Source organism: Sus scrofa, chromosome 15, assembly GCF_054392235.1.
Source record: "Sus scrofa isolate SSC_HxYL_T2T_F1_AM1 chromosome 15, Sscrofa_HxYL_maternal_Yorkshire_Landrace_v2.0, whole genome shotgun sequence".
Classification (NCBI taxonomy): Eukaryota; Metazoa; Chordata; class Mammalia; order Artiodactyla; family Suidae; genus Sus; species Sus scrofa.
Genome location: NC_139397.1, coordinates 134396850 through 134424635, shown reverse-complemented (window position 1 = coordinate 134424635; position 27786 = coordinate 134396850). Strand labels below are relative to the sequence as shown.

The window sequence follows — 27786 nt, the reverse complement described above, 5'->3', positions numbered from 1 at the left end:
CCTGCCCTGTGCCAGCTTTTCCTTCACCTGCCTTTGGCCCCGGGCATCTCTTGTGGCTTAGAATTCACTCACTCTCCAGCCTAGTTCTACTCTAAGGAGTGTTTCTGCAGCTGGGATGCAGCATCTGGAGCCAAGTTGTGTGTGTGTGCACGCTCAAGTGCGTGCACATTTGTGGGATATGTGTATGTGCATGTGGGATGTGTGTGTGTGTGTCTATGTACATGTGGGATGTGTGTGTGTGTGCATGTGAGATGTGTGTGTGCATGAACATGTGGGATATGTGTGTGTGTGTGCATGTGGGGTGTTTGTGTGCATGTGGGATGTGTGTGTGTATGCACGTGTGGGATGTGTGTGCGTATGTGTACATATGGGTTGCATGTGTGTGTGTACTTGTGGGATGTGTGTGTGTTTGCATGTGAGATGTGTGTGTGCATGTGCGCACACGCACATGTAGGATGTGTGTGTGCATGAACATGTGGGATATGTATGTGTGTATTCATGTGGGATGTGTGTGTGCATGTGGAGTGTGGGTGTGTGTGTGTACTTGTGGGATGCGTGTTTTTGTGTACTTGTGGGATGTGTGTGTGTGTGTGTACATGTGGGATGTGTGTTTGTGTGTACTTGTGGGATGTGTGTGTGTGTGTTCATGTGGGGTGTGTGTGTGTGTGTGTACATGTGTATGCTGACCAGGAGGAGAGAATAACAGTAAAATCTCACGTTGTTGAGTGCTTGTGACAAGCCAGCCCCTGTTCTAACCCCTTTCCACATCTTTCACATCACAACAGCTCTAGTAGCTGTTCTGTGAGAGCCCAGAGAGGCAGGGTATTGGCCCAGGGTCACAGCGTCAGGAAGTGGCAGACGTGTCACCCTGTCAGCATCTCTGAGAAGTCTCAGGCAGAGTGTGGCAGAGTGCATCTTGAGGGACCTTGTGCTGCTGACACCTGGGTTGTACCTGGCTCAGGAGACTCACCTGATCCAGGTGGAGGAGGTGGTCCCTGTGGCCTCTAATGTCAGAGAACCTGGCCTGGGGGATTGGACCTATCTTGGTCCCAGAGGAGGGCTCAGGGCCACTTTACAGGGAGGTGTGTGTGGGCTGGACCACGGACTAGGTGTGCCACCATGAAGGGCTGCCCTGGGATGGCTGAGCAGAGGCCGGGTGTGGCGGCTGCATTAGGTCCCTAGGGCTGCTGTAACTAAGGACCACAAGTTAGATGGCTTAAAACAACAAAATTTATCTTCTCACAGTTCTGGAAGCTCAAGGTCCAAATCGAGGTGTCAGCAGGGCCCTGCTCTCTCTGAGTCCCACAGGGGAGCCTCTGGCCTTGCCTCTTCCCACCTTCTGGTGGCCCCTCGGCTTGTGTGGCCTTGCTCCAGGCTCTGCCTCTGTCATCACGTGACCTTCCTCCTTTCCTGTGTCTGTGTGTCCGCTTCTCTTCTTATAAGGATACCAGCCATTGGATTTGGGGCCCACCCTCAATCCAGGATGATCTCATCACCAGATCCTTGACTACTTACATCAGCAAAGGACCTATTTCCAAATAAGGTCACATTCTGAAGTTCCGGGTGGACGTGGATTTTTGTGGGACACTATTCAGCCCTCCTCCAAGGCCCATCTGTCAGCTACATTGGGCATTGTTAAGAGTCTGGCTTTATTCATTTTTTTAATTATTTTATTTATTTATTTATTTATTTTTTTGTCTTTTTGCCATTTCTTGGGCCACTTCTGCACCATATGGAGGTTCCCAGGCTAGGGGTCGAATTGGAGCTATAGCCACCGGCCTACGCCAGAGCCACAGCAACGCAGGATCCAAGCCGTGTCTGCAACCTACACCACAACTCACGGCAACGCCGGATCCTTAACCCACTGAGCAAGGCCAGGGATCGAACCTGCAATCTCATGGTTCCTAGTTGGATTCGTTAACCACTGCGCCACGACGGGAACTCCAAGTGTCTGGCTTTAAACATCAGCAGTTTCTGGGTTGGAATGCTGGCTCCGCTCTTATCAGCTATCTGCTCTTGGCACTTAGCCTCACTGAGCCTTAGGATCTCCATCTGTAAAATGGGTCTAGTCACACTCCCCACCTCTGCGGCTGGGGAGAGAGTGAAGGCAGCTGGTAGATGTAAAGTCCTTTGTGCAGCCTGGCAGGCTGTGGACTCTCAAGTAGTAGCCGTTGTTAATAGCATTGTTGCTAACGGCAACGTTGTTAAGTGCGTTCCTTTACCGGGCTTGACGGTGGACCGGAAGCTGTCTGGCAGGATCTTGATGGCTTCCGATTTCAGGAGGACAGGATTCCCTGGGTCTCTGCCGTGCCTCCCTCCCTCCGTCCTGCCCATTCCAGACCCTGTGGTCCTCTTCTCTCCCCAGGAGACAAAATAAGCGTCTTTGAGTTTCCCAGGCCACGAGGTAGATGTGGGGAGTTATGCAGAGATTGGGGGTTTCCTGCGGCATGTGATCAGGTGTCGGGGGCGGGGGGGGGGGCATCTGCTGAGAGAGGAGGGTCAAGGGTCTGAGAGGTCCTACCCAGCATGCTTTGCACCCTCTGAGGGAGAGCGTCTGACCACAGAGCAGTTGCATCTTCAGGGAGCGGGGGTGAGCTTCTAAAATCGAAATGGGGCTGAGCTTCTAGAGGCAATAAGCAGGACCACATGCTTATGGTTTGACTCCACTGGATTCCCATTCCGTGTGGAGAGACGCCCACCTGGGGGTGGCACGTGGGACCTGAGATGGGTTCTGTCCTCTTCTCATCTTCAGTTCAGGATGTCCGCTCTGCCAGAGCGGACTGTCTACATACTTCTCTCTCCATCCTTATTCTGAGAACCCGTGTTCCTGTCGGTCAGTGCGTATCTGATGGGACCCCATGGTTGCTCGAGTATGGGTAGAATTTCCAGCGGAGGGTGGAGGGGACAGAGAAAGGGAGAGGGCTTGTCTTCTCACAATGTCTTCCTTTTCCTCCTTCAGCTTTTCAACCTCTCTGAGCGGAGACCTGACATCACGAGGCTCCATGCCAAGGTGAGCCCATGGCTGTGTGGGGGAGGGGACAGGTGCGCTCGCTGACGCCGAGGTTCCCGCATTAGAATCGGGGGTGAGCGCTGTGATGGTTTGCAAGGCCCCTTCGAAGTTACAGTGCCATCTTCTACTTGGGAAAGTGGAAAGAATACATTTGTTGTTTCTGTAGTTCAAATGACAGAAAGCAAAGCTCAGTGCAGAGATTTCCCCCCAGGTCTGCCTCCGGTGGGTGCGCAGGGTCTCTGGGGTGCAGCTGGAGCTGTGAGATGTTTAGTCTTATTGAAAAGTAGTCTGGATTGAAACTGGCCACGACTTGCCAGCGCAGACCTACCTATAGCCAGCTTTCTTCCACGTGCTGTTCCATGCGCTGTGTGCAGGCTTTGCATGGACGTCTGCTCTGGCCCCTGGATTCGCTGTGTGACCTTGGGCAGGAGACAGACTCTCTGGGCCTCTGTTCGCACCTCTGAGAGTGGATGGACTGGATTAGATGTGCTCTCTGGGCTCTTCCGATCATTAATTTTCTTTTGCTTTAAAGTTCTGTGAGTTAACTTTGAAACCGCCCAAGGATTGCTATTCAGACTTGCAGTCTTTTGCCTTCAGGCCCCTGCCCAGTTGGCCTGGAAACTTTTGTGTGTCCAGGGCTTGGAAAAAAGCTGTGGCCAGCCTTTCCTCCCCTTTTCCTCCTTCCTCCCTGAGCCAGGCCAGTTTATCTGTGGGAGGACAGCTTGGGCGCAATGCTGAGGGCTCCCAGCAAATTTTAAGGTCAAAGTCACATGGAAGGGACGGGGAGATGGTGGGGAGCCTTTGCTTTACGTACATAGGAGAAACTAGGGCTGACCTGAGGCCCCACGGAGAACCTGTATCAGAGCCGAGGGTCTCTAGTCCTGGACCAGTGGCTTTTGCCGCAACACCCTTGCCGCCCAGCTGGGTTGATGGGCAGGGCAGGAAGTGAGGCCCTGCTGGTGCTGGTGGCCACGGCCCCTGTACTGGCACATGACCTGTGTGCTGCTCCCCCCGCCCCGGCTCCCCCACCTCGCCCTTGACTCTCGGGGCTCCTACCACTTCTCACTCAAGGCTTGGGGCGCAGGTACTGGAATTCGGCTGGCCTGACCTCCACACCCCAGCCCTGGAGAAGATCTGCAGTGTCTGCAAGGCCATGGACACTTGGCTCAACGCAGACCCCCACAATGTTGTCGTCCTACACAACAAGGTCAGAGTGGGGGGGCTGCAGGGTGCATGGGGGTGTGTGTCTGTGTGTGTGTGTGTATGCCCATGCATGAATATGTCCTTGAATGCGTGTGTGTCCCTGCCCGTATCATTGGATGGGGCAAGTGTGCAAGTTTGTGTGTGTGTGTGTGTGTGTGTGTGTGTGTGTGTGTATTCTCCTTCTGGGAAATAGCAGATTCTGTCAAGAATCTTCCCCAGGGAGTGTGGGGGTGGGTGGGTGGGTGGGTACCAGCTTGTGGGTCCCCGAAGGGTGGTGGATGGTCAGCTGTGTTTCTTCTCTGAGAATCACCCTGCTCTGCAGCCCCTGCTCCCCTTTTCTTCAGAGTTCTGATGGGGCTCTGGGGCAGGAGCGCCAGCCTTAGAAGTAAAGGCCTTTATGTTTGGGGGCTTTTTCAGGGAAACCGAGGCAGGATAGGTGTTGTGATCGCGGCTTACATGCACTACAGCAACATTTCTGCCAGGTAAGAGGGGTGCGAGCCTCCCATTCTCCGAGTATGGCAGCAGGACCCCTTCCACCCCATCCAGGGCCTCTCCCTTCCTTGGGGCTGGGGGATAAAGACAGAGGGGTGAGAGGTGCGAGGATGGGGTGGGGGCCCCTGGAAAGGGGAAGGTGCTTGCCCAGAGCTCTGGGGCAGGGGCCCTTGGACAGAGGGCAGGGTCAGGAGAGACCATCCTGCTGTCTGGGGCCTCGCGGGGGTCGGGGTGGGGAGCAGCTGGGGAGGCAGGCCCATCCACAGACAGCCTAGCCAGCCAGCTTCTTGGGGCCACTTTCCTTTGCCATAATGGCTTCTGGTTTCCTGAGAGAGCAGTGGGGGAGTCACAGAGAAGTGTTGGATCATATCTAGGTCCAGCAGAACCGTCTAGAAGTTTTCCCATCCATGCCCTGCCTCCGATCAGCAGAGCTCTCTTCCCACTTAGGTGCTTTTCGTTTGTTTGTTCGTTTTAATTTAGGGCCGCATCTGCAATATTTGGAAGTTCCCAGGCTAGGGGTTGAATCGGAGCCCTAGCTGCCAGCCTGCACCACAGCCACAGCAACGCCAGATCCAAGCCTCGTCTGAATCGCAGCTCATGCCAACGCTGGATCCTTAACCCACTGAGTGAGGCCAGGGATAAAACCCAAACCCTCATGGATACTAGTTGGATTCTTAACCTGCTGAACCACAGCAGAAACTCCCCCACTTAGGTGTTTTGCAGCAAGAATAGGAAACAGCCAGTGGAGGAGTCCCATTCTGATTCGGTTTTGCAGAGAGGTAGAGGAATCTGTCCATCCCTTTAGTCACTGGACAGTGGTTATGGAGCAGCCACTGTATAGGCCTATGTGCTGGGAATGGAGCAGCGGCCCGGGCCAGGCCACTGCCCTCGGGAATATTAAATAAGCAAACAAACCCATCAGTGAGAGCAGGTGACAAGGACTTGGAATAACAGAAAGGTGAGCAGGATGGTGGCAGGGGAGGCCTTTGGAAGAGGTGATGTTTGAGCAGAGACTGGAATGAGGCAGCAGGAGGGTGGGAAGGACTAAGTCACACAGTCTGGGGGTGGCGATGGCAGGGGACCTTCCAGGCAGAGACGAAGGGAGGACAAAGGCCAACAGTGGAATGTTTGGAGCTGAGTGAGGGGACGAGGAAGTAGGAAGTGAAGCGGAGAGGGGCCTGAGCCCAGGGGCCTCAAAGCCCTTGGTGAGGACTTTGGGGTTTATTTTAAGAGGGATGGGACGTTACTGAGGAGTCAGGGATGGAGGAGCTACGTGATCTGTCTCTTCATTTGAAAGTGAGCTCTTTGAGGATGGGTAGACTGTTCTATGATGAGCTTGCCAATAGGACAGTAGTTTTATGGCTTTAAGAAACTCGGCCCATGAATTCTTTTTGTGGCTCAGCAGAAACAAATCCGACTAGTATCCATGAGGATGCAGGTTCAATCCCTAACCTCCCTCAGTGGGTCGGGGATCCAGTGTTGCTGTGAGCTGCGGTGTAGGTCGCAGATGTGGCTGGGATCCTGCATGGGCAGCTGCAGCTCCTATTTGACCCCTACCATGGGAACTTTCATATGCCGTGGGTGCGGCCTTAAAAAGCCAAAAAAAGAAACTTGACCCAGCTTCATCTTTGCTCAATGGTGAGCATTTCCTGTGCACCTACTGTGTGCCCACGTTTGGCAAGCTCTTCATAGATGTTATCTCATTCCGTTGCCACGACAACCTTCGAGGAAGGCCCCGTTATGGCATCATTGGACAGGAAAGGAAAGTCAGATTCAGGAAGGATAAATAAATAACCTGCTCCAGGATGCAGTCTAAGTAACTGGTAGACTTGAGATGAGCTCCCAGGCCGCCGGGCTCCACGGCCCCCCCTGTGGAGAACTGCAGCGCACTGGAGGGAGAGATGCAGTCCTTTCCTGAAGGCTTCTCCGGGCAGGATGGCTGGAGGGCCCCGCAGGTCTAGGGAGCAGGGCTTGGGGAGCAAGGAGCCTTTGGATGTGAAAGTTGGCCTCTCTGACCACCTGTCTTTCCCTGCAGTGCCGACCAGGCCCTAGACCGGTTTGCCATGAAGCGGTTCTATGAGGATAAGATTGTACCCATTGGCCAGCCGTCCCAGAGAAGGTGGGGTTCCAGGGCTCTGGGCCCAGCACATATGTGTACAGTGTGGGCTCGCTGTACATGGGTACTAGCCTCGTGTACCCATGGGGGATGGAACAGCATGCCAGGTGGGGGTGTACCAAGCATGCACATTCAGATGCCAGCCTGGAGGGGTGTGAGCTCAGGGACACGGTGGAGCTCATGGACAGCTGTGTGTGCCCACAGCAGGCACTGCTGCGGAGGCTGGTGCCAGAGGACAGCGGGGCCATTGGTGGGGATGGCGTTGGTCTGGGTGCAGGAAGGCAGCTTGTATGGGAAGGTGGTGCCATCCTGGCAGCAGGGTTGCTTCTGTGATTGGATGGGTCCCCTGGTGGCTGATGTCACTGCTCCTGCCCCAAGGAGGCCACAGACACTCATGATAAGGATCACCTTCTGCTGCGAGAACTTGAAAATTGTAGAAAGGGCTTTTTTGAGGCAGAAAGCAGGGCAGGGGTGGACTCCCTCATTCATTTGACAAATTTTAGGTCCTCTAGTTCGTTCCAAGTGCTGGAGGTATCTAGCTGGATAGGACGAAGTCTTTCGCCCTTGGAGAGCTGATGTTCTATTGAGAAAGATGGACATCAGACAGTAAATAAGCCCAGAAGGTCATTTCACACAGTGAGAAGTACTTTGATGGAGAAAAAGCCAGAACAGAACATGCTGAGCTAGAGAATGACAGGGGTGGCTGTGAGGGGCTGATTCCCATGGATTGACCTCTCTGAGAAGGTGACCCATGAGGCGAGGTCTGAGAAGGGGGAAGGAAGCAACTGGGTGAGGGTCTCGGGTAGAGGGTCCAGGAAGAGGGAACAGCAGGTATAAAGGCCCCAATGTCTCATTGACTTTTTTAGCCCCTCAGCACACTGACTGGGCAGGCAGGACCCCTGAGCTGCAGATCCTATAGCCTTCCAGCCTCTCCATGCTGGGGGTCCCCAGGTCATGCCCCATCACCCCCATCTTGCTTGTCTGGCTAAAACTGTGCCAGTCCCATTGGAGGCTGTTTCTGCCATTGCAGCAGGAAGCCCGAGCAGAAGCGAGTGAGTCCTCAGGCATCCAGCACCTTACAAGTGGCACAGGGCAGGGACCCCCCAGCATGGAGAGGCTGGAAAGCTCTGGGACCTGCAGCCCCTGGTTCAGAGATCAGAAATGGGATGTCTTTATGTGCAAAATTCTAGCTAAGCCCTCAGACACAGCGGCTGGGGATCAGTGAGAGTCTTCCCTGGGAAAAGACCTCAGGGAGGAAAGAACTATTGCCCAAGACCCTGGCTTGCTGCATAGGGCTGGTGGCCTTGGTCATGAGTCTGGCCCTTGACCTTGAAGGGTAAGAGATTCAAAAAGAGGAGCATGATGCTCTGAGGCACGATGTGGGTTGCAGAGAGTGGGCAGAGCAGTCACATCCCTGAAGCTAAAAAGCCCGGAGAATGAGGACTAGTGTTACCTCTCAAGAATGGGATTGTTCAGGGATCCCACTGCCCTCAGTGTGTGCCTACATGGCATGCGATCCTTGTGTGTGTGTGTGTGTGTTTACATTATCTGTATCTGCTTTGAGGCTCATATCTGCAAGCGCATCTGCGCATGAGTGGGTGATTCTGTCTGTGCCCAAATGTGGAAGCGTTAACTGTTGGGGAAGTGGCATTCCTTACCACTTTCCTGCCTTCTTGTCAGTGTCGTTTGCAGGGAATAGAACAGCTGGAGGAGAGGAGGGCGGGGTGGGGGGGCTTTGCCTGCAGCTCCCCCGTTCATTGTCACCCCACCCCCTGGCTCATTGTCCCCAGCACACAGACACATCCTGTTGGCACGATCAGAAGATCTGATAGGAACCGCCATTCCAGGTTTCCGGTTTGAGCAATGGGGCTGGGGGCTGGGCAGAGTTCTGAATAGGAGCTGGTGCTGCCCATCAGATTATCTTGCTGGGGTAGTCCGAGGTGGCCCCACCCCAGCCCAGGGACAGAAGCCCATAGGCTTGGAGGTGGGCCCAGGAGCCAAGAGACAGGATGGGACCATTGTCATGGTCCTGTGGGTTCTGGTCTCACTTGCCTCAAAGAGCCCTCGTTGGCTGCCGGAGAGCCTTAGAATTCATTCTAACTGGTCCAGCTGACCCATCTTGGCATCGTCTGGTCAGTCGGAAAAGGAAGAAGTACTGACCAAAATGATTGACCCTTTCATCTGGTGGATACTTTGGAGTCAAACTGCTTCCCTTCCCCCCACCTGTTCCCCTCCCATCTGTGTGTGTTCTTGCTGTGTCTCTTTGGGAGGCTAATGACCCTTTCTGGAACCTAATTTTCCCTCTCTTCTAGAAGGAGTGGGGATGGCTTACTCTGTCCATTCTTTCAGCAAGATCTTTGTTAAGAGACGTGGGGGATATTGAAGCTAGAGATAAGAATATTTAGCGGAAGTTAGATATCCTCCAGTATCGAAGGAAATGATATAGAGGAACTTTGTACACTCCGGGGTGATATAAAAAAAGTGAGGGACTAAAATTATTATGCTCTTACTATTTGCTGGATTGTCATGTGGCTGGTGGATCTGTTGGGACAGAACTGGGGCCTTGGGGTGCAAATGTAAGCTTGGTTTGGGCTCCGTGTAAGTGTCAGATCCATTTGATGGTTAATCATCCTGCCTTGAGCAGTAGGGAACAGCTAAATGATGCCTGTCAGGGATGTGTGGGAGGAAATTTGGTCCAGCAGGAGATTTCGACACTGGGAGTGAAGCAGGAGAGAGATGCTCACATTGACCACCAGAGGGCGCTGGAGAAACCCAAGTGGGAGGTTTAGCCTGACTCCACTTCCAGCTAGGAGCAGGCCTGCAAGGGAGGACTGCACTGGGCCAGAGACCCCAGCTGCTAGGAGGCCTGGGGGTTGTGTTGGAGGTGGGGGAAGGCAGCTAGGCAGGGTGACCTAGGGCAATGTTCTCAGGGAAAAGAGAACAGGACAGCTGTGCTCCAGCACAGGCCTTCCTGGCTGAAGCTGCCCCCTTTCTTGCTCCAGGTACGTGCATTATTTCAGCGGCCTGCTCTCTGGCTCCATCAAAATGAACAACAAGCCCTTGTTTCTGCACCACGTGATCATGCACGGCATCCCCAACTTCGAGTCTAAAGGAGGTACCTGCCCGAGCCCTCTGGCTTCCATCCCCCTCCTGTCTTCCATCTCTTTCTCTTAGGAGGTGGGCCTGGGTGGTAAAAATGCGGGCTAACTGCAGAGTCTTAGGCTTAGAGTCCCAACTGTACCACTTCCTATATCTTTGAGTCGCTAGTTGATTCATTGGCAAAATGGGTTTGATACTGGCAATGCCTGCGGGCAGGGCAGGTGTTTTTGTAAGCTCAAGATGCCTTTTAAATGAAAAGTTAGTATCTCGTCTTTCTTCGTCCATTTCCCCTTCCCGTTTCCTCCTTCTCACCTTTCCTCCTCCTGTTTGGTCCTTGCTTCCTTCATTTCTCCCTCCCCCTGCCTGGTCCCACTGTTTCTGCTGACTTAGCTAACACCACCCCTCCCTTACAGGGTGTCGGCCATTTCTCCGGATCTACCAGGCTATGCAACCTGTCTACACGTCTGGCATCTAGTAGGTATTCCACAGGGATGCCAGAGGCCTGAGGCTGAGGACCTGTGGCAGGGGTTAGGGGGCCATCTAGATCCTTTTCTGGGAAAAGTTCTAGGAGAGGGCTGAGGGCTGGGTCAGTGAGCTTCCCAGTAGCCCCCTGGCTGAGGGGTAGCTGGGATAAAGCACACTGCCCAACCCCCTCAGCAGTCCCCTCTCCCTCTGCCCCCTTCTGTCCCACAGCAACGTCCAGGGAGACAGCCAGACCAGCATCTGCATCACCATTGAGCCTGGGCTGCTCTTGAAAGGAGACATCTTGGTGAGTTGTTCCGCTGTCTCAAGCCCCCCACTGCCATTTGATATTTCTTCCTGCTCCCCTCCTGCCTCTGGATAAGATTGTCATTCCTGGTGGGCTACCAGTCTTGGGGTTGTCAGCCCTCAGGGGCCCTGCAAGCCCTTACAGCCTCCACGGTCCTTGTCCATCCCCTGCCTTGGAGTTGGACGTGCCTTCCTCTGGGCTTGCCTCTTGCTCTGAAGCATCTCCAGGGAAGTGTGTCCCTGTGGGACCTGTTACCTCCGGGCTTCCTGCTGGTGACAAGAACTCCCTCAATTCCAACTTCACTCCTTCCTCTTGCAATTTAAATCCACTCCTACTTTTTCCATTCTGACTCATGTGCAGGAACTTCTTGGGAGGATAGTTTTGTCCCCACGGGGCAAGATTGACTTCCAGCTCTCTGCTGTTCTAGAAATTTCCTCAGAGAGCTCTGAGATCACTGGGTTTGGGGCCCAGCCATGGAGCTGAGAAAGAGGCTTCCTGGGCCTAACTTCTTGCCCTTGGCCCCTGATGGGCTCTGCTCTCTTTCCCACCCAGCTGAAGTGCTACCACAAGAAGTTCCGGAGCCCAGCCCGAGATGTCATCTTCCGTGTGCAGTTCCACACCTGTGCCATTCATGACCTGGGGGTTGTCTTTGGGAAGGAGGACCTTGATGATGCCTTCAAAGGTGGGCTTGCTGAGTAGAGAGGCAGACCTAGGGATCATTATACAACAGAGTAGAAGAACATAATGGAGGGCTTGTGGCAGCAGTAAAGGGTGAACCATTTTCCCAGGGAAGGGGAGGTGTCAGGGAGCTGTCTTTCTTTGCTTCTTTCCTCTATCCATTTAAGATTTTGTCTATATCACATTCAGTCCTGGGGCATATCTACATCTATACAACCATCTATCCACCCACCCATCCACTCACCCCCCATCCATCCACCCACACACCCATCCACCACCCATCCATACACACACCCACCCATCCATCTATCCATCCACCCACACACCCATCCACCACCCATCCATACACACACCCACCCATCCATCTATCCATCCACCCACACACCCATCCACCCACCCACCCATCCATCCACCCATCCATCCAACCTTCCACCCACCCATCCACCCACCCACCCATCCAACCTTCCACCCACCCATCCACCCACCCACCCACCCATCCACCCATCCATCCATCCACCCACCCACCCACCCACCCATCCACCCACCCTTCTACCCACCCATCCACCCACCCACCCATCCATCTATCCATCCACCCACCCACCCATCCATCCACCCACCAGCATCACTTGTATGTCTGTATGTGCCATGCATGTGCTAGACCCTGGCAATACAAAGAGAAAGAAGTCAGGCCCTCCCCTCATGGACCTCACAGTCTTGTGGGATAAAGAGACACCAGCATGTTACTATGAAGTGATGCTCACAGTGATGGAGACATGCCCAGGCATGATGAGTGCTCCAGGGAGCGGACACTGCCCCTGCTGTAACTTCCCTTCCTACAAGCAGTGCATGGTGATCTGTGTCCAGATTAGGCTCAAGCAGAGATCAGAGAGTGGGGCTGGGGCACAGAGGAGGAGGGCCTGATCTCTCAGAGCAGTCTGGCTCATGCAGGAGAAGGATGTTTCTATGATGAGTCTTCCCTGTACTGGAACCAGGAGGGCAAAAACAGAAGGTGCTGTGAGAATTGCAGAACAGAATGTAAATCTTACCAGTCTCAACAAGGGAAATAAAAGAATAGCTGACAAAATAAATGTGGGGTTGGGAGAGGTGGGGGAAGGGAAGGGCACAATTTCCTCCTCTTACACGGAGGGAGTCAGAACACCATTGAAAATGGACAGATCAAGAAACAGAGGCTTAACCACAGTATTTAAAGTCTCAGAGATAATCAGAACGGAGGAATAATAATAAGAAGAAACCAGATTTAAGAAGGCAGGTGGGGCTATTATAAGTCATCCAAATTATTCCTCTTCAGAGTGGGCAATCAGTGAAGATTATTGAAAATTGATATATCTAGAAATAGTGGCATAAAAACTGCAGCTGTTACTTAGAGTCTTAGAGGTAACTGCTAGTAGAACAAGAAATAGACGTGGTAAGAAGTGGTTACCTAGACAAGTAGGACTGGGCTAGGATGGGCAGGAGATTTAAAGTTACATATTATTTATTATATTATCAACCATGTATACATATATTACTTTAACCTTTTCTAGAAGAAAGCTTTCTGTGAAGTCCTTTTCTGGGAATTGATGGCCTGTTTTTGTTTTTCCTTCTCCCCTTACAGATGATCGATTTCCAGAATATGGCAAAGTTGAATTCGTATTTTCTTATGGACCAGAGAAAATTCAAGGTAAAAGCCAGGACAGAATCCATTGATTCACTCCCTTCCCTCCATCCTGCTTTGTCCACCTCACCCCCACCTCCAGCATTTTCCCACTGATCTGCTCTACAATTACCAAGTTACCTGTGACTGGGAGGCTGGCCAGCAGTCAAGGATCCGGGTATCATAGTGGACCCCCAGCTAAACTTGAACCAGTGACATAATCTCTGGACTAAGATTATTTTTAAAAATAAAAAAGTAGACAAAGAGGCGCTGGGTTGGATGAACTATTCTGGTCCCATTAGGTCATCATCCTATTATATTCAGAGACTGAGAGCCATGGTGGATGGAGGGTGTGGCCAGGGGGACACTCAGAGGTGCTGGATGATGATAAGTGTTTATGAGAACGGTGATTCAACCTGAAGATGAGAAGGCCAATTTAATAATAGCCTTTAAGCGGCTGGTTATATATATGTGGAGACCAGTTGTTCTGCATTTTATTTGGGAGGCGATGAAGTTGGGTTACAGACAGAGGGACTCTGGGTAGATTAAAGAAAGGACTGCTGGGTTAGGCAGGTAACTCACCCCAGAAGGCTTGCTTTGGTGCTGTCTTCATCCTAGGGTTTCTCTGGAGGTGTAGGAGAGATTCTGCCTCTTTCCTCAGATTTCTGCCTGGAATGGAGAGCATCTTAAATGGGGCGGATGGGAGTTCCCTTCGTGGCTCAGCAGTTAACGAACCCCACTAGGATCCATGAGGTCATAGGTTCGATCCCTGGCCTCGCTCAGTGGCTCAGTGGGTTAAGGATCCAGCATTGCTGTGAGCTGTGGTGTAGGTCACAGATGCGGCTCGGATCCTGCGATGCTGTGGCTGTGGCGTAGGTTGGCCACTACAGCTCTGATTAGACCTAGCCTGGGAACCTCCATATGCTGCAGGTGTGGCTATAAAATAACAAAATAAATAAATAAATAGATAAATGGGGAGATGGCTGGGATGACCTGTGTCTTTTCAATGTCAAGGCTGTGGTTTGCCTGCTGTCCCTGACCCCCTGCAGCCCATCACCAGCCTCTCCCCCTCTCCCCCTGACTCCAAGGACAAACTCTCTGGATTCTTGGAACTACCCCAGGGGCCCCTGGGACAAAGAGAAAGCGACAGACGCCCAACCAGAGGGCCCCCCAGCTTTCTCCTAGAGGGTCTTCATTCCTCAGTGCCGCTGTCCTGACTTACCCTCATGACCTGGTGTGAGCCTTTTCAAAAATGCAAGAAACCAGACTCCTGGATTCTCCATCCAACTTAAGCCACTGGTCCTGCCCCGCCATGGTTAAGAAAATGAGAGTCCCTTAGGGAGCATCCTTGGGGAGCTTGTTGGCTTCCTCTGTTTTTCCAGCTGCTGATCTGTTTTTTCTTTCTCCTCACTGCCCTCTCTGCCTTTCTCATTTTTTTAAAGGCATGGAACACCTGGAGAACGGGCCAAGCGTGTCCGTGGACTATAACACCTCTGACCCCCTCATCCGCTGGGATTCCTATGACAACTTCAATGGGCATCGAGATGATGGCATGGAGGGTAGGTGGGACCAGTGGCTTCCAGCCCTTCTGCTCACGTGGTATCAGCTCTCTTGGTGTGTGATGACACCATACTGGGCTCAAAGGGAGGGGAGGGCAGATGTGCAAGGTACCTGTGAGAGCTCACAGTTTAGTGGGGGAAGATAAAACATGCATGTGTTAGGTAATGAAGGCTGAGCCAAAGCACCCAACTAAACTAGCAGTGGTGCTGAATGAGTCCCATAGTGAGTGCTCTGAAATTGGCAGGGGAGGGATTCTTGAGAGCTGGAGTGACCTGGGAGGGCTCCTTGGTAGAGGTGGCCTTGCATGGAGCGTGAGATAACCCCCCCGCCCCCCGTGATGCAAACACAGCACTTGTTAGATTTCTTTTAACCCTGTTGTTGGGTTTCTGTAGGCACGCTGCCTGAGTTCTCTGGGGTCAGAGCACTAGGAATGTAGACATAGCATTTAGGGCCCACAGGCTTTCATCAACGGCCAACGAAAATATTTGAGAGCTGGAAACAAACCAGTAGGATCCAAAATTTGAAAAGAAAGCAGAAGAATTGAAATTAATACATGTTTAATTTAGCAACAAAACCTAACATTATGTCAGATGGTCATCCACAACTCAGTTCAACTCTTGAGAGTTAGAGATGAGTTCTTTAATTTATATGGCTCATTTGAATATGTGTGATGGCACTAAGGGTGGGACCTCTGCAAGTGAGCTTGTCTGGGGCTCAGGAACTCTTGAGATGCCTTTTCTGGGGTTTGGCTACTGGCTTGTTCCCCTGTTGTGGTCCCAGGACCATGGGATGTGGGAGCTGGGAGGACCTTGGGATCTTTGGTCCACCGCCCGTCAGCTTTCAGATGGGCTAACTGAGGACTCCACCGCCCCCCAGAAGGAAGCATCTCTTGATTTACCTCCTTGACCAAGCTCTGTCCTTTCAAGGACATCAGCATCCAGCTTCTGGGTCATGTGGCAGAGCTGGGTGAGGTAGACCAGATGTCCTCACCCTGCCTCCTGCCTCCAAGGCTCCAGGGTTTGGGAGTCATTGACTCCACCCTGAAAGTCTTTTAGGCCTTTAATCATGTAAAGTTTCTCCCTCTGACCTTGGAGACACCAGAATGCGTGATGGGGTTCAGAGTCAGTGGGACGAGGGGGTGGTTGGGCTAGCATTTAGGGTTTGATGAGAGCATGTTGCTGTGTAGCTCTGCAATGTTGGATGTTTGTCCTTGTACCTACCCAGTTCCCACGCTTCCTCGCCTCCAGGGGCCCCGACACTCCACCAGGGCCCTCCCTACTGCGCCGAGGCTGCCCCCGCCAAGAACCCCCCCACCCCCGGCCCAACCACATCCCTTGTGTCCGGTAGCTGATGAGGAGGCAGAGGATGAAATGAATCAATCCCGAGGTAGCAGCAGCTGCCAGCCTAATTGTTCATCGGTCTGGGGGATGTTTGCATTTTTAACAAGAACAGTTGGCAATGGGAAGGCATTTTCAATGTCTCTCCATCTCTCCCTGGTGTAGATTCAATGCGATGATAAATGTAAAAACATTTAGTAAACTCTAGAGCGCCAGGCAAACAAAAGGTGAAATAATTAAGGGGAAAGGAGGGGCTGCGGGAAGGATGGGGCTTGGGGCATCGTCAGCTGGGAGGGAGGAAGAGGGCAGACACATGGGGCAGGAGACTGGTACCAGAGGCAGGGAGGGGGAGGAAGGAGAGGGCGGGGGAGGCCCTGGACTCCCCTCCCGCCCCCCTGCCCCCCATTCCCCACCCCCCAGGCTGGGTCGGGGGCGGAACCAGTGGGACCTTTTGGCCAGTTAAAGGTCAGCCCGTTCTGTAGGGACAGAGGAGCTCCTGTCTGGAGGCCAGGATGCTGGCCCTGGGCCGAGGGTGGGAAGCGAAGACTGGGGTAGCAGCTCTCAGCCCACTGTCCTCTCCTGGTGGCTGGCCTGGGACTGGAGCCCTGTGGCTGGGGTGGCCACCAGGGCAGATCCCGCCTGTCCTACTGTGTGCCTCCTGTTGTGGCTAAGCTGTAAATCACTGCCCCCCCCCCCAAGAGGGACAGGAGAGCAAGCCAGGGTGGCCCAGGGATCACTGTCCCCATCCTGCTTCTCCTGGCTGGGGCACTTCTGGAAGACTCTAGGTGCTGGGGCCCAGAGGTCAATGTGTTTTCCTCTGGCTAATTCGGTGGTCAAGAGAGGCAGGCAGGAAGCCTGTGTCTTATCTCCTTAGTTGCCAGCAATTCACTGTGCCTCAGTTTCCCCATTGCTAGCTAGAATAATGGCGCCTAAGCCCCGAGACTCTGGAGCATCAGGAGATGGCTCACCCTGGAGGCTGGGAAAGGGCTCGGCCATTGGCTGGAGCTGTCCTAGGGCTGAGGGATGACCTGGGGGGGGGCATGTGGTGCCCAAGGTGGCTCTGCCTGCTCTCTGGGAAGGCCCCAGACCAGCAGAGGTCGGCTGGCCCTGAGGCATTGCAGTGCAGGGGGTGGGCATGTGTGCTTTAGAACCCAGCTGCCCGGTCCACACCCCTGTGTCCCCTCGGCAGCTGTGTGCCCTTTTGGTCAAGTGACTTCTCCTTCCTGCGGTCTTCATTTCCCCATCTTCAAACATGGGATGGTGACAGTACTCAGGTCACTGGATTACTGTGGCAGTTTTCATAAGAGACAGTCTGTACAGTGGTTAAGGCTGTGGCCTCTGGAGCCAAACTACCCAGGTTCAAATCCTCTGCCAAGATGCTATTCTCTTGGGGCCTCAGTTTACTCTGCTATAACATGGGGGTTCTGTCAACAAATCTCTTTGAACTCCCTTTGGGGAGCAGAAGCTACAGAGGGGCCACCTGTCACGTTTCCTCATGAGTCTCTGCCGCTTCAGTAGTGACCGTGTCTGGGGTCTTAAGGGTCTGTTGGCAGGGCTAAGGGAGGAGGTTTTGCCACCCACCGGTCACGGTGCCAAGCGCTTGAGAGCTGCTATCTTGTCTAATGTTCACAGCCAGTGGGCAGCATTATTATGTCTGGATGGGGGAACCGGGGCAGGGAGGGGCTCAGTGACCCGCCAAGATTACTTCTCTAGTAAAGAGCCCATCTGGGTGTGAAACCCTAGTGCCAACTGCTACAGGGTCCTTGGCTGGCCAGCGTCCCCTGGGGCCTGTCATACCTGGGTCCCCCTGAGCTTGGATGAGTGTCTGCTCCCTAGTTCTCACCACTAGCCAGTCCGTATGGGCCTGCCTCTCAGGTCGAGGGGGTTGCACGCGGTGTTGCACAGAGCTTAGGACTCTGTGTCAGGTGCTCAGCGGGGCTTCGGTGCTGAGAACAGCTGAGGCACATCCCAGGATGTCGCCCCTGCCACACACACAGGGGGTGCTGCTCGCTTAGGACGGCCCCTGGTGAGGGGCTGGCCTCTCAAAATACAGAGAGGGTGGTGTGTCCAAGGTGCCGTGAGGCCATTTCTGAAAGGGTCCTGCCTCTCCTATCTCAGGCCCATCAGGGGAGAGCATAGGAGGGGTCAGGCCAGTCCCTCTGGAGTCCACAGGGTGACTCAGAGTGGTGGACGGGGCACCAAGCCCAACCCCTGGGGACAGAGGTCCTCTGTGGCCTGGGCCCCACCTCGGCCCTCCGTGTGGCGAGAGGCAGTCAGTGCTGGGGTCAGAGTTTCTGCTCCTCCGGGAAGCCCTCCAGGTGACCTCAACTTAACTCTCAGGGTCCGAAACTGCTCTGTGTTTAACTCCTTCCTTGCTGCCTGCGTCTCCACCCTCTGAACCCCCCGCCCCCACCCCCGTGCAGGTTTCCAGTTCCAGGCGTGCGCCCCGGGGCCCTCAGCATGCTCGTCCTCTCTCTCAGGATGTCCCCTATCAATCTCAGCAGCAAACTGAAGGAAGAAAACGTGTGGGGGTGTCTGGTCTCTGCAGGTTGGCCCCCCCAGATCCCAGAGCCCATCTCACTCGGATGCAGAGAGGATGCCTGGGGCTCGAGAAGGGGAGGGACCTGCCAAGGGGGAGGCAATATCCACATGCATGTAGAACCCTCCGTTCACGACCTCAGTTTGCCCTGTCGCACCCTCATTGCGCCAATGGCCACACCGCATGTGGGAGGTCAGCAATCCCACCCGGGGTCATCTCGAGGTGGGGTTGGCGTGGGAATCCAGGTATGGACTCTACATCTGTCCCCACTCCCTGGAGCTCAGCTTACGCTCCTCCCCTAACTCAGGATGCTCTCCGCTCCTGTCCTTACAAAGCACGCTGCTCCCTGTGCCACGGGGCAGCCCCTTTCCCTAGAGGACGGGCCCAGGAACAGAGCCAGAAACAGGGAGAGCGTGCCTCTGTGTGGTGGCCTGAGGCTGTTATGGCTCTGGGAGCCTGAGACCATTCTGGCTCCCCTGTGCTTCAGCCAGAAGGAGGGGGAGGTGCTGAAGGTGAGAATCCAGTGGGCACTCAGATGAAGAACTTTCTGAGCAGAGAAGATTCCAGGCCTTGGGACAGGTGGACTGGGAGGAGAGGCACCGTCATCTCGGGGACTCCTTCCTTTATTTTTTTTTTCTTTTTTTTCTTTTTAGGGCCGCACCCAAGGCATATGAAAGTTCCCAGGCTAGGGAGAGAATCAGAACTGCATCTGCCAGCCTACACCACAGCCACAGTAACATAGAACCCGAGTTGCGCTTGCAACCTACACCACAGCTCATGGCAAGGCCGGATCCCTGACCCGCTGAGCGAGACCAAGGATCAAACTGGCATCCTCATGGATACTAGTTGGGTTTGTTACTGCTAAGCCAGGGCAGGAACTCCCGGGGGACTCCTTGCTTTGGAGAAGTACCTGCTGGTGGGCCTGATGGCCTGGCTTCCTGGTCTGCTTGGGCAGCCACAACAAAGTACCATAGGCTGTTTGCCTGACGTAGTAGGCATTGACTTTCTCACAGTGCTGGAGGCTGGGAGTCTGAGATCAAGGAGTTGAAAGGGTTGGTTTCTCCTGGAGTCCCTTTCCTTGGCTTGTAGTCAGCCAGCTCCTCTCTCAGACTTCACGTGGCCCTCCCGCTGTAGGTGTCTGTGTCTTAACCTCCTCTTCTCTTAAGGACAGCAGTCAGGTTGGATTAGCGTGCCCCCCCCCCCAATAGGACCTCATTTTAACTTAATCGCCTCTTTTTTTTTTTTTTTCCTGTTTTTGTCTTTTTAGGGCTGCACCTGTGGCATATGGAGGTTCCCAGTTTAGGAGTCAATTCAGAGCTGTAGCCGCTGGCCTATACCACAGCCACAGCAATGCTTGATCCGAGCCGGGTCTGCTACCTACACCATAGCTGATGGCGAGGCCGGATCCTTAACCCACTGAGGCCAGGGATCGAACCTGCATCCTCAAGGATGCGAGTCAGATTCGTTTCCGCTGAGCCGCAATGGGAACTCCCTTAATCACCTCTTTAAAGCCAAGTACAGTCATCTCCAAGTATAGTCACATTGTGAGTTCCTGGGGTTTAGGGCTTCCGCTTACAAATTTTCGGGGAGGAGATGGTTCAGCCCATCACACCTAGGGGGGAGTTTTCTGGGTTGCCCACACGTGGATGCCCAGAACTCTGGTCCTGAGTTGGGAGTAAGGGAAGTCTCGGGCCAGTGGAGGGGAGAGCAGTCTGGTCCCCATCAGCCTCCTCCTCTCTGTCTTTCTCCAGTTCGGTCTGGAGCCTGCCAGCTCAGCGCTCTGGCTGACACCACGTTTCACAGCCTCCAGAAGCCCCATTAGCTCCTTGGCCTGAGGACTAAAGCCCCATGCCCAGATCCCAGCTCCCTGTGGGTGGGAGCAGGCCTGTGTTTTTGCCTATGCTGCACAGAGCCGTCTCCAGAGTCCTCCAGAGTGTTCCAGGACAAGCCTGCCTGGAAGCCAGGGCCAGGCCCAGGGGTGTGGGTTGCCTTCCACTTCCAAGAAGCCCACAGGTTGACCAGCCCCAAGTGGTGTCACTGCCCACCCTTCCCTGACCTCCTTGGACTTGGAGTTGATTAGAGTTTCTCAAGACTGAGAAGAGAGCGCTGGGGGGGGGGCAGGGGCTGGGCAAAGCAGCAAATCGCTCAGAGTCAGAAGGAGTCATGAAGGGAGAAATGACCAGTCCGCTGGCCTGGCTGAAGATGGCAGTGGGGCTGGTAATCACCCCACTTCTGGCATTCCACCTCTGCGTGATGCCCGACCGCTCTCCTTTTGTTTCTATGGGTGATTCCACCAGAGTCAGGGGCTGGTGATGGGGCTTGGTTTCGTGCCCAAGTTTCTCAGGCTCAGGATCTATGAGGAGAGGACACCCTCCCTGCCTCTGTGTTCCTTTGTCTAAGCTGGGGAAGAACCTCCTGCCAGGAGTCCCTGGTCTGTGGGGCCTTTGCATGAGCTGGGCTTGTCTAAGGATCCCTGATTCTTTAGAGAGAAGGGAAAGAGGGAGTGAGAGAGACACACAAACAGGCAGAGTGAGATGAAGAGAGAGAAACAGATGAGAGACATGGAGAGATAGACAGACCTGGACAGACACTGACCTGGGAGGCAGGAGATTAGGGTTTGTGTATCCTTGATAACTCCTTTTCTTTAGATCTTTCTTATTACCTGTAAAATGAGGGAGATGGAGCAGTGGTTCTTTCCATTTGTTTGAGCTCATTGTTTTTTGTGACTGCTGAGGTCACAAAAATCAGCAGTTGAGCTTCCCTCTCTTGAGCTTGGAGTGGGAAGCAGCCTTGTTCAGTGACTGTATCAGTCAGGAGAGGCTCGGTTATGCTGTGTAACAAACAGCCCCAAATTCTCAGTGGTCTAGCCAACAAAAGCATATTTATTACCCATGCTGCATGTCCAGAGTGCACTAGAGGAGTCTCTGCTCGTCTTACTTCCTCCAGGCTGGTGGTGGCTTCATGTCATAGATGTGTCCACCACTGCGGCTGCCTTGCACTGCTTCTGTGACTTGCACTGCTTCTGTGACTTGCACACTGTTCTGTCTGGATGTGACACAATTTCCTTTTGCCCACATTTTCTTGGACAAAACCTGTCACACATCCATGTCTAACCTTAAAGGGGGCAGGGAATTTGTGCATAGAAGAAAGCAGAAATGTCACTGAACTGTCTGATTTCTGCTCTAGGAATTATGACTATGGAATCAAGAACCAGAAGATCTGGTTCCAAGCTCTGTTGTTTATGGTTGTGTTCCTTGGTTAAGTCCCTTTACCTTTCTGATCTGTAAAATGGGTACTTTCCTTTTAGGAAGTAATAGTACTAATAGTACTTTCCTTCTTAGATTGTTGTTGAGACTCAATGAGGTATGTGACATGTGAAAGGTAGAGTGCCTGGTGTGTACTATGCTGGCAGTAATTTTTGTTTATTATAATTGTTATTATTTTTAGTACTGGAGGAAAGAAGATAGAGATGTGATTTTTTAATGTATACAAGCCTTCTCTTCTTAATAAAAAAAACCCCCACACCCCCCTGGTCCCTCTACTCTTTGAGAACCATCTGTAGCGGGTTCTGAATCCCACCCGTTGGAGATCAGGAGAGTTGACTCTGATGCCAACTTGCTGTGTGACCTTGGGAAAGTTACTTCCCTTCTCTGGCTCTCGTTTTCCTTATCAGTAAATTGAGGAGGTTGGATTCCAAAGGGGACTTCCAGTTCTACAACCCCAGTGATGACAGGGCTAATGACCAAGAGGATGAGTAGACGATAGCCAGCCTTGTGTCCCTACTCCGCGCCAGGCAACCTTGCCTGTGTATTCTCTTGGTTACACCTCCCCAAATACCTAGGGGTGGCTACCATTTTGTAACCATTAAACTGAATAAGCAGACCTTGTAGGATGTGGTTTTAAAACTCCCCCTGTCCCTGAATGACATTAGGGCGAGTGCAGTGCCTTTTCTAGTCAGCTTAGGTAGTTCTAGAGCCTCTGGTCAGTGCCAATGAACTTGGTACTTCACCCAGAGTCCCCCCTGCCTTAGTTCTTCCTCCTTGTCTGCTCCTACCTGGCACCAGCAGGGGTCGGGGGGAGAGGGGGGTCTGTTTCAGTAGGTGTTCTCTGTTTTCCTGGCTGATGGGCTGAGAGGAAGGAGAGAAAGGATTGGAACATTCTTGCCCGCCTGCACCCCTGTGAGGTTGTACAGGCACACTCTGCATGGAGACAGAGGCACGGGTGATACACCACCTGAGCTCTTTGCCAGTGGAAGATTCTGGAGGCATCGAATGCTGTTTCTTTCCTGCAGCATTTTTGTGGGTGTTTTGGAGACCCCCACCCCTGAACTTCCTAAGAGTCTCTCCTTGCCATTTCCATCCAGTGGGTGGCTGCAGCTCTGCAGAGGCCCACGGCCCTTCTTCAGCCCAGGCATCCAGGCTCCCTCCTCCTGCGAGGCCGTTTCAGCCCTCCAGGTGGCCCTCTCCGATAGGATATGAGCAGCCCTTGCTCCACGGGAGCCTTTAGGTGCCCTCGGGCTCAGCAAGGCCTGCGACTGAGATGGCCAGGGCACCCTCTCTCTGTTCCCTGGCCTGCCTCTCACCGCATGGACTTCCAGGCCTGAGCCGGGCCCCCCTCTCATGTTCTCCGAGACCCACTGAGATGAGGGAAAGGCCCCTGGCCAGTGGCACTTGCAGCAAAACAACACACGTCTCTCCAGGATTCCTCTTAAAATCTCCCGCTTCCTGGTCCTTTCGCTCCCTTGACATGGATGTGAGGGGGGACAGCTTAGAGTCACAAAACAGTTCTCAGCCCTCTCTGTCTTTAAAAAAAAATTTTAACGTCTAGTACTCTGTATTCCCGATATAACAAAATAGAATGAAATGAGATTGTATTGATATAATTTAACCATAACGTCGCCTATTTAAAGAGTACAGTTCAGTGGGTTTTAGTATATTTAGGGTTGTGCAACCATCACCATAATCTAATTTTAGAACAGATTATGAAAGAAATCTCATACCATTAGCCTTTTCTCCGCACATCTGTCCCTACCCCAGCCCTAAATCTACTTTCTGTCTCTATAAAGTTGTCTGTTCTGCACATTTCGTGTAAATGAAATTATACAGCAAGTGGCCTTTTGTGGCCCTCTTTCACTCAGCATGACATTTTCAGGGTTCATCCATATTGTGGCATGTCTCTCTCTCTCTCCCTTTTTTTTTTTTTTTTTTGTCTTTTTGCCCTTTTCGTGAGCCGCTCCCGCAGCATGTGGAGGTTCCCAGGCTAGGGGTCTCCTCGGAGCTGTAGCCACTGGCCTACACCAGAGCCCTAGCAACGTGGAATCCGAGCCGCATCTGCGACCCACACCACAGCTCACGGCAACGCCGGATCCTTAACCCACTGAGCAAGGCCAGGGATCGAACTCGCCACCTCATGGTTCCTAGTCGGATTCGTTAACCACTGCGCCACGATGGGAACTCCATGTTGTGGCATGTCTTAGTCCATTTTGATTTGCTTTGTAATATTCCATCGTATTGGCCACACCACATTTTATCTATAGATATACCTCACTGGTTGATTATTTGCATTGTTTCCACTTTTTCTCTATCGTGAAGGATGCTGTAACGGGCATGCATGTCTAAGTTTTTGCATGGACTTAGGTTTCATTTCTCTTGGGTATATACCTATGAGCAGCATTGCTGGGTCCTGTAGTCACTCTGTGTTTAATCATTTGAGGAAATGTTGTCAGACTGTTTTCCAAAGTGGCTGCACCATCTCACCCTCCTGCCAGCCAGTGTATGAGCATTAGATTTCTCCGTATCCTCACCAACACTCGTGCTTTCCTGTCTTTAGGAGTCTGACCTTCCTGGTGGGTAGAAAGTGGCATTTGATTGTGGCTTTGTTTGCCATATCCCTAGTAATTAATAATGTTGAACATCTTTGTTGATTGGCCATATTTTCTTTAAAGAAACATCTGTTCACATCTTTTGCACATTTTTCTTCATTTTTTTCATTTTATTGAAATATAGCTGAATTTACAAAGCTGTGATCATTTCTGCTGTACAACAAAGTGATTCCGTTATACATGTACATATATTTCAGATTCTTTTCCCACATAGATTATCACAGAATATCGGTAGAGTTCTCTGCACTATATAGCATGTACCCCACGTTAACCAATCATTCCACATACCTTTGCGATTTTTTTTTTTTTTTTGCTTTTTTTAAGTCTGCACCTGTGGCATATGAAAGTTTCCAGTTTGGGGTCGAATCAGAGCCCTAGCTGCCAGCCTACACGACAGCCACAGCAATGCACAGAATCCAGCTGACACCACAGCTCATGGCAACGCCGGATCCTTAACCCACTGAGTGAGACCAGAGATCAAACCTGCATCCTCATGGATACAGGTCAGGTTTTTAACCCACTGAGCCACAATGGGAACTCTCCTTTTGCACATTTTTAAAGTTGGATTTTTTTGTCTTTTGTTCTTATGTGAATTTTTATATATTCTACAAATATGTCCCTTATTAGGTATATGATTTGCCAATATTTTCTCCCATTCTGTGGCTTTTTTACTTTCTTGATGTCAGCCATCCCTTCTGCAAGCCCTCTGTGGTGATCTCAAGGCATTCATTTTCCTGGGGCCTCTGTCACTGAGACCCCAATACTTCCACATTAACACCTGGTTGCGAGTGCTCCCATTTTATAGGTGAGGAAACTAAGGCAATCACAGATAGGTTAGGCACCTTGTTCTAGAAAATACCCTGGGCAGATGGTGAAGGCAGGATCCTGATGGGGATGGGTGGGAGTCTGGAGCTGGTCAGGGACAGTGCGTCCTATCATTCTGTGATCTTGAGCTGAAGGAATATTTATCTATAGCTTGAAATGCTTTAGGCTGTTTTATCTGATCTCTTTCCAGCCCTGCAACTGGTGCCTGGACTGGTCTGGAAAACCTGCCCCATTACACAGAGAGGGAGGCTGGATTTCAGACCAAGGCCCATGAGTTCTGCCTCCTGGCTGCCTTAGCCACCTACACGGTCCTGTGTCCTATCACCTCCCAGGGGATGGGGGAGGTAGCAGGAGGTGGCCCCTTTGGGTAGGGAGTGAGGCAATTAGTGGGGACAACAGCCCCCGTGGCCACCCTGGAAGAACACCTGAGCACCACGGTGAATGTCTGCCCTTGACATACTTTCCCAGGGTGTGACATTTTTGCTTTCTGACCTTTGGGGTATGATGCAGAGGAACCAGTAAAGGGGAGGGGGTAAGATTGCAAGTGGTCCCAGATAATTCAGGAAAAGTGTCCAAGGGTCCCAGAGTGATACATCTGCTTCTTGTTTCTGAGCAGAAGGTTTTAGGGGGTGATTTTCTAAGAACAGGTGCTGAGAACCTGGTTTTTGTTGGGAAATCCTAACCTGGCTGCCGGAGGGGGCAGCCCCTCTGGTCTGGGTCAGGGGTAGGGGAGGGAGCACGGTGGAAGAAAGTCAAAACTGCTACTGAAAGCCTCAGCTTCTGGCACTGTTCTATGCCATCACATTATCCAAAAGGCTTAGACTGCAGCAGGAGGAATCTGAGTCAGCCACCTGGTAGAACTTCCCAACTGTGAAAAGGTGGATCAGCTGTGGCAGGGAGCTTGGGCCCTGGTCCTCTTGCCCCCTTGGGCAGAGATGTCGAGAAACAAGAGACAAAGGTCTCAGTGTGGGGTGGTCTACATAGAGGTGGTGACAGAGGCAGGGATGGGATGACTTCTTCAGAAGGATCTGGGTACCTTCTGCCCACCCCTCCCCGAGGGAGGCCTCTCTGAACCTGCTGGAATAATCAGAGTGCTGAGAATTTAAATATAGGGTTGGCCTGACCTCGTGGGTGAAGAAGATGACACCACTGACCCAGCATCTGCCGGCCACCTGCTTAGTGCTGCTCCTGGTCGGGTGGGGCGGGGCTGTGCTGATGCCCTCGGACCCTTAGCTGGCCCGGCTCTGTGAGGCAGCTGGCAGGCTCGGAGGGTAGTGTCTGCCCATGGAACATTCGGTAAATCAATACCCTCCTGACTGAATGTGCCTTTGGTCCTCTGTAATCTCTGCCATCGGGTGGAGGCTGGAAAACCGGAGCCACACTCGGAGCGGACGCAGAGCTCTTGGCCAGCGGCCTGAGCCGCACGTCTGCCCTCTTGCTGTGCTCAAATGTCAGGCTCTGGGCTGGGGAAGAGGAGAACGTGCAATCTCTCCCCCTCAACCACCCTCTATGCTTCCTCTCCTGCCAGATCAAGTTAGTGGGACCCGGCAAGACCCCAACATAGGGATTCTAACCGTGTCCAAGAAAAGAAATTCGAGCTTCCATTGACCACATTTTTAAAAAGATTGCTCTGTATATTTCTTTTTTTTTTTTTCTTTTTAAGTCTGCACCTGCGGCACCTGGACATTCCCAGGCTAAGGGTCAAATAAGAGCCACGGTTGCAGGCCTACGCCACAGCCACAGCAGCTCTGGATCCAAGCTGCATCTGTGACCTATACCACAGCTTATGGCAACCCCGGACCCCTTAACCCACTGAGCCGGGCCAGGGAAGATCCCACATCTTCATGGACACTATTTCAGGTTCTTAACCTGCTGAGCAACAGTGGAAACACCAATCACGTTTTTTGGTACCCAACTAAAGCTGCTTTTCACCCATCATTCCCTTTCTCTTTCCCCTTCTTCTTCCTTCTCTCCCTCCCTTTTCTCTCCTCCGCCCCCCCCCCCCAAATACTTACATAAAATCTACTGGATGGCAGGCCCTAGGCTGGCCCTGGTGCTATAGAAAGTCGCACCTTGGAGTTGCCTGCAGACCAGGGCAGGGAGGTGGAGAGGCAAGATCAGACAGGTGCACCATCCACTGTGCCCCCCAGCCAGATGGAGAAGGATCTTGGCCAAGAGCCATGCTTCTTAGGAGAGAAGAAGCTTCGGGGATGGTGGTGACCAGAGGTGGATGGCTTTGCAGAGGGGCTGCATTTGTCCTGGGCCTGGGAGGGTAGATGGCAATGAACACAGAAGTGTTTTTCGGATCTAAAAGTGGCATAGCGACACAGAAAGTAGAGGGAAAGAAAGCGGTCAAGTGGATCTGGCCTCCTCTCACCACTCTCCCCGTGCCGTGTGGGGTGGGTGGGATGTCAGTGGAATGGGGATGCTGGTGAGGGAGGGGGTGTGAGGGGAGCATCAGGGGAGCCATATTCACCGGGTCCGGGAGGGGAGAACAAACCAAGAGATGAAGAGGAAAGAGCACCCAAAATTCTGCAGTGGGTGCGTCTTGCCCAGTGGATGTGGCTGAGTGATGGGGGCCAAGAGAGAACAGAGTTGACGAGAGTTGTGTTTCTGGATCATT

The 27786-nt window shown here is 52.7% G+C and overlaps 1 protein-coding gene across 50 annotated transcripts in view; it reads left to right on the top strand.

Annotated features, from left to right (window-relative positions):
- Positions 1 to 27786, top strand: part of TNS1 (tensin 1) — a 245059-nt gene that overhangs the window by 144667 nt on the left and 72606 nt on the right. For all 50 annotated transcript variants that reach the window (XR_014830099.1, XM_085000332.1, XM_085000339.1 and 47 more), the window contains 10 exons: positions 2960 to 3010; positions 4095 to 4217; positions 4631 to 4695; positions 6741 to 6824; positions 9824 to 9936; positions 10334 to 10394; positions 10614 to 10689; positions 11242 to 11371; positions 12983 to 13048; positions 14464 to 14580. Coding sequence is in view for 49 of the 50 variants with exons in the window: in XM_085000332.1 (XP_084856458.1) it covers positions 2960 to 3010; positions 4095 to 4217; positions 4631 to 4695; positions 6741 to 6824; positions 9824 to 9936; positions 10334 to 10394; positions 10614 to 10689; positions 11242 to 11371; positions 12983 to 13048; positions 14464 to 14580 (886 nt within the window). In the remaining variant the exon portion in view is untranslated. The remainder of the gene's footprint in view (positions 1 to 2959; positions 3011 to 4094; positions 4218 to 4630; positions 4696 to 6740; positions 6825 to 9823; positions 9937 to 10333; positions 10395 to 10613; positions 10690 to 11241; positions 11372 to 12982; positions 13049 to 14463; positions 14581 to 27786) is intronic.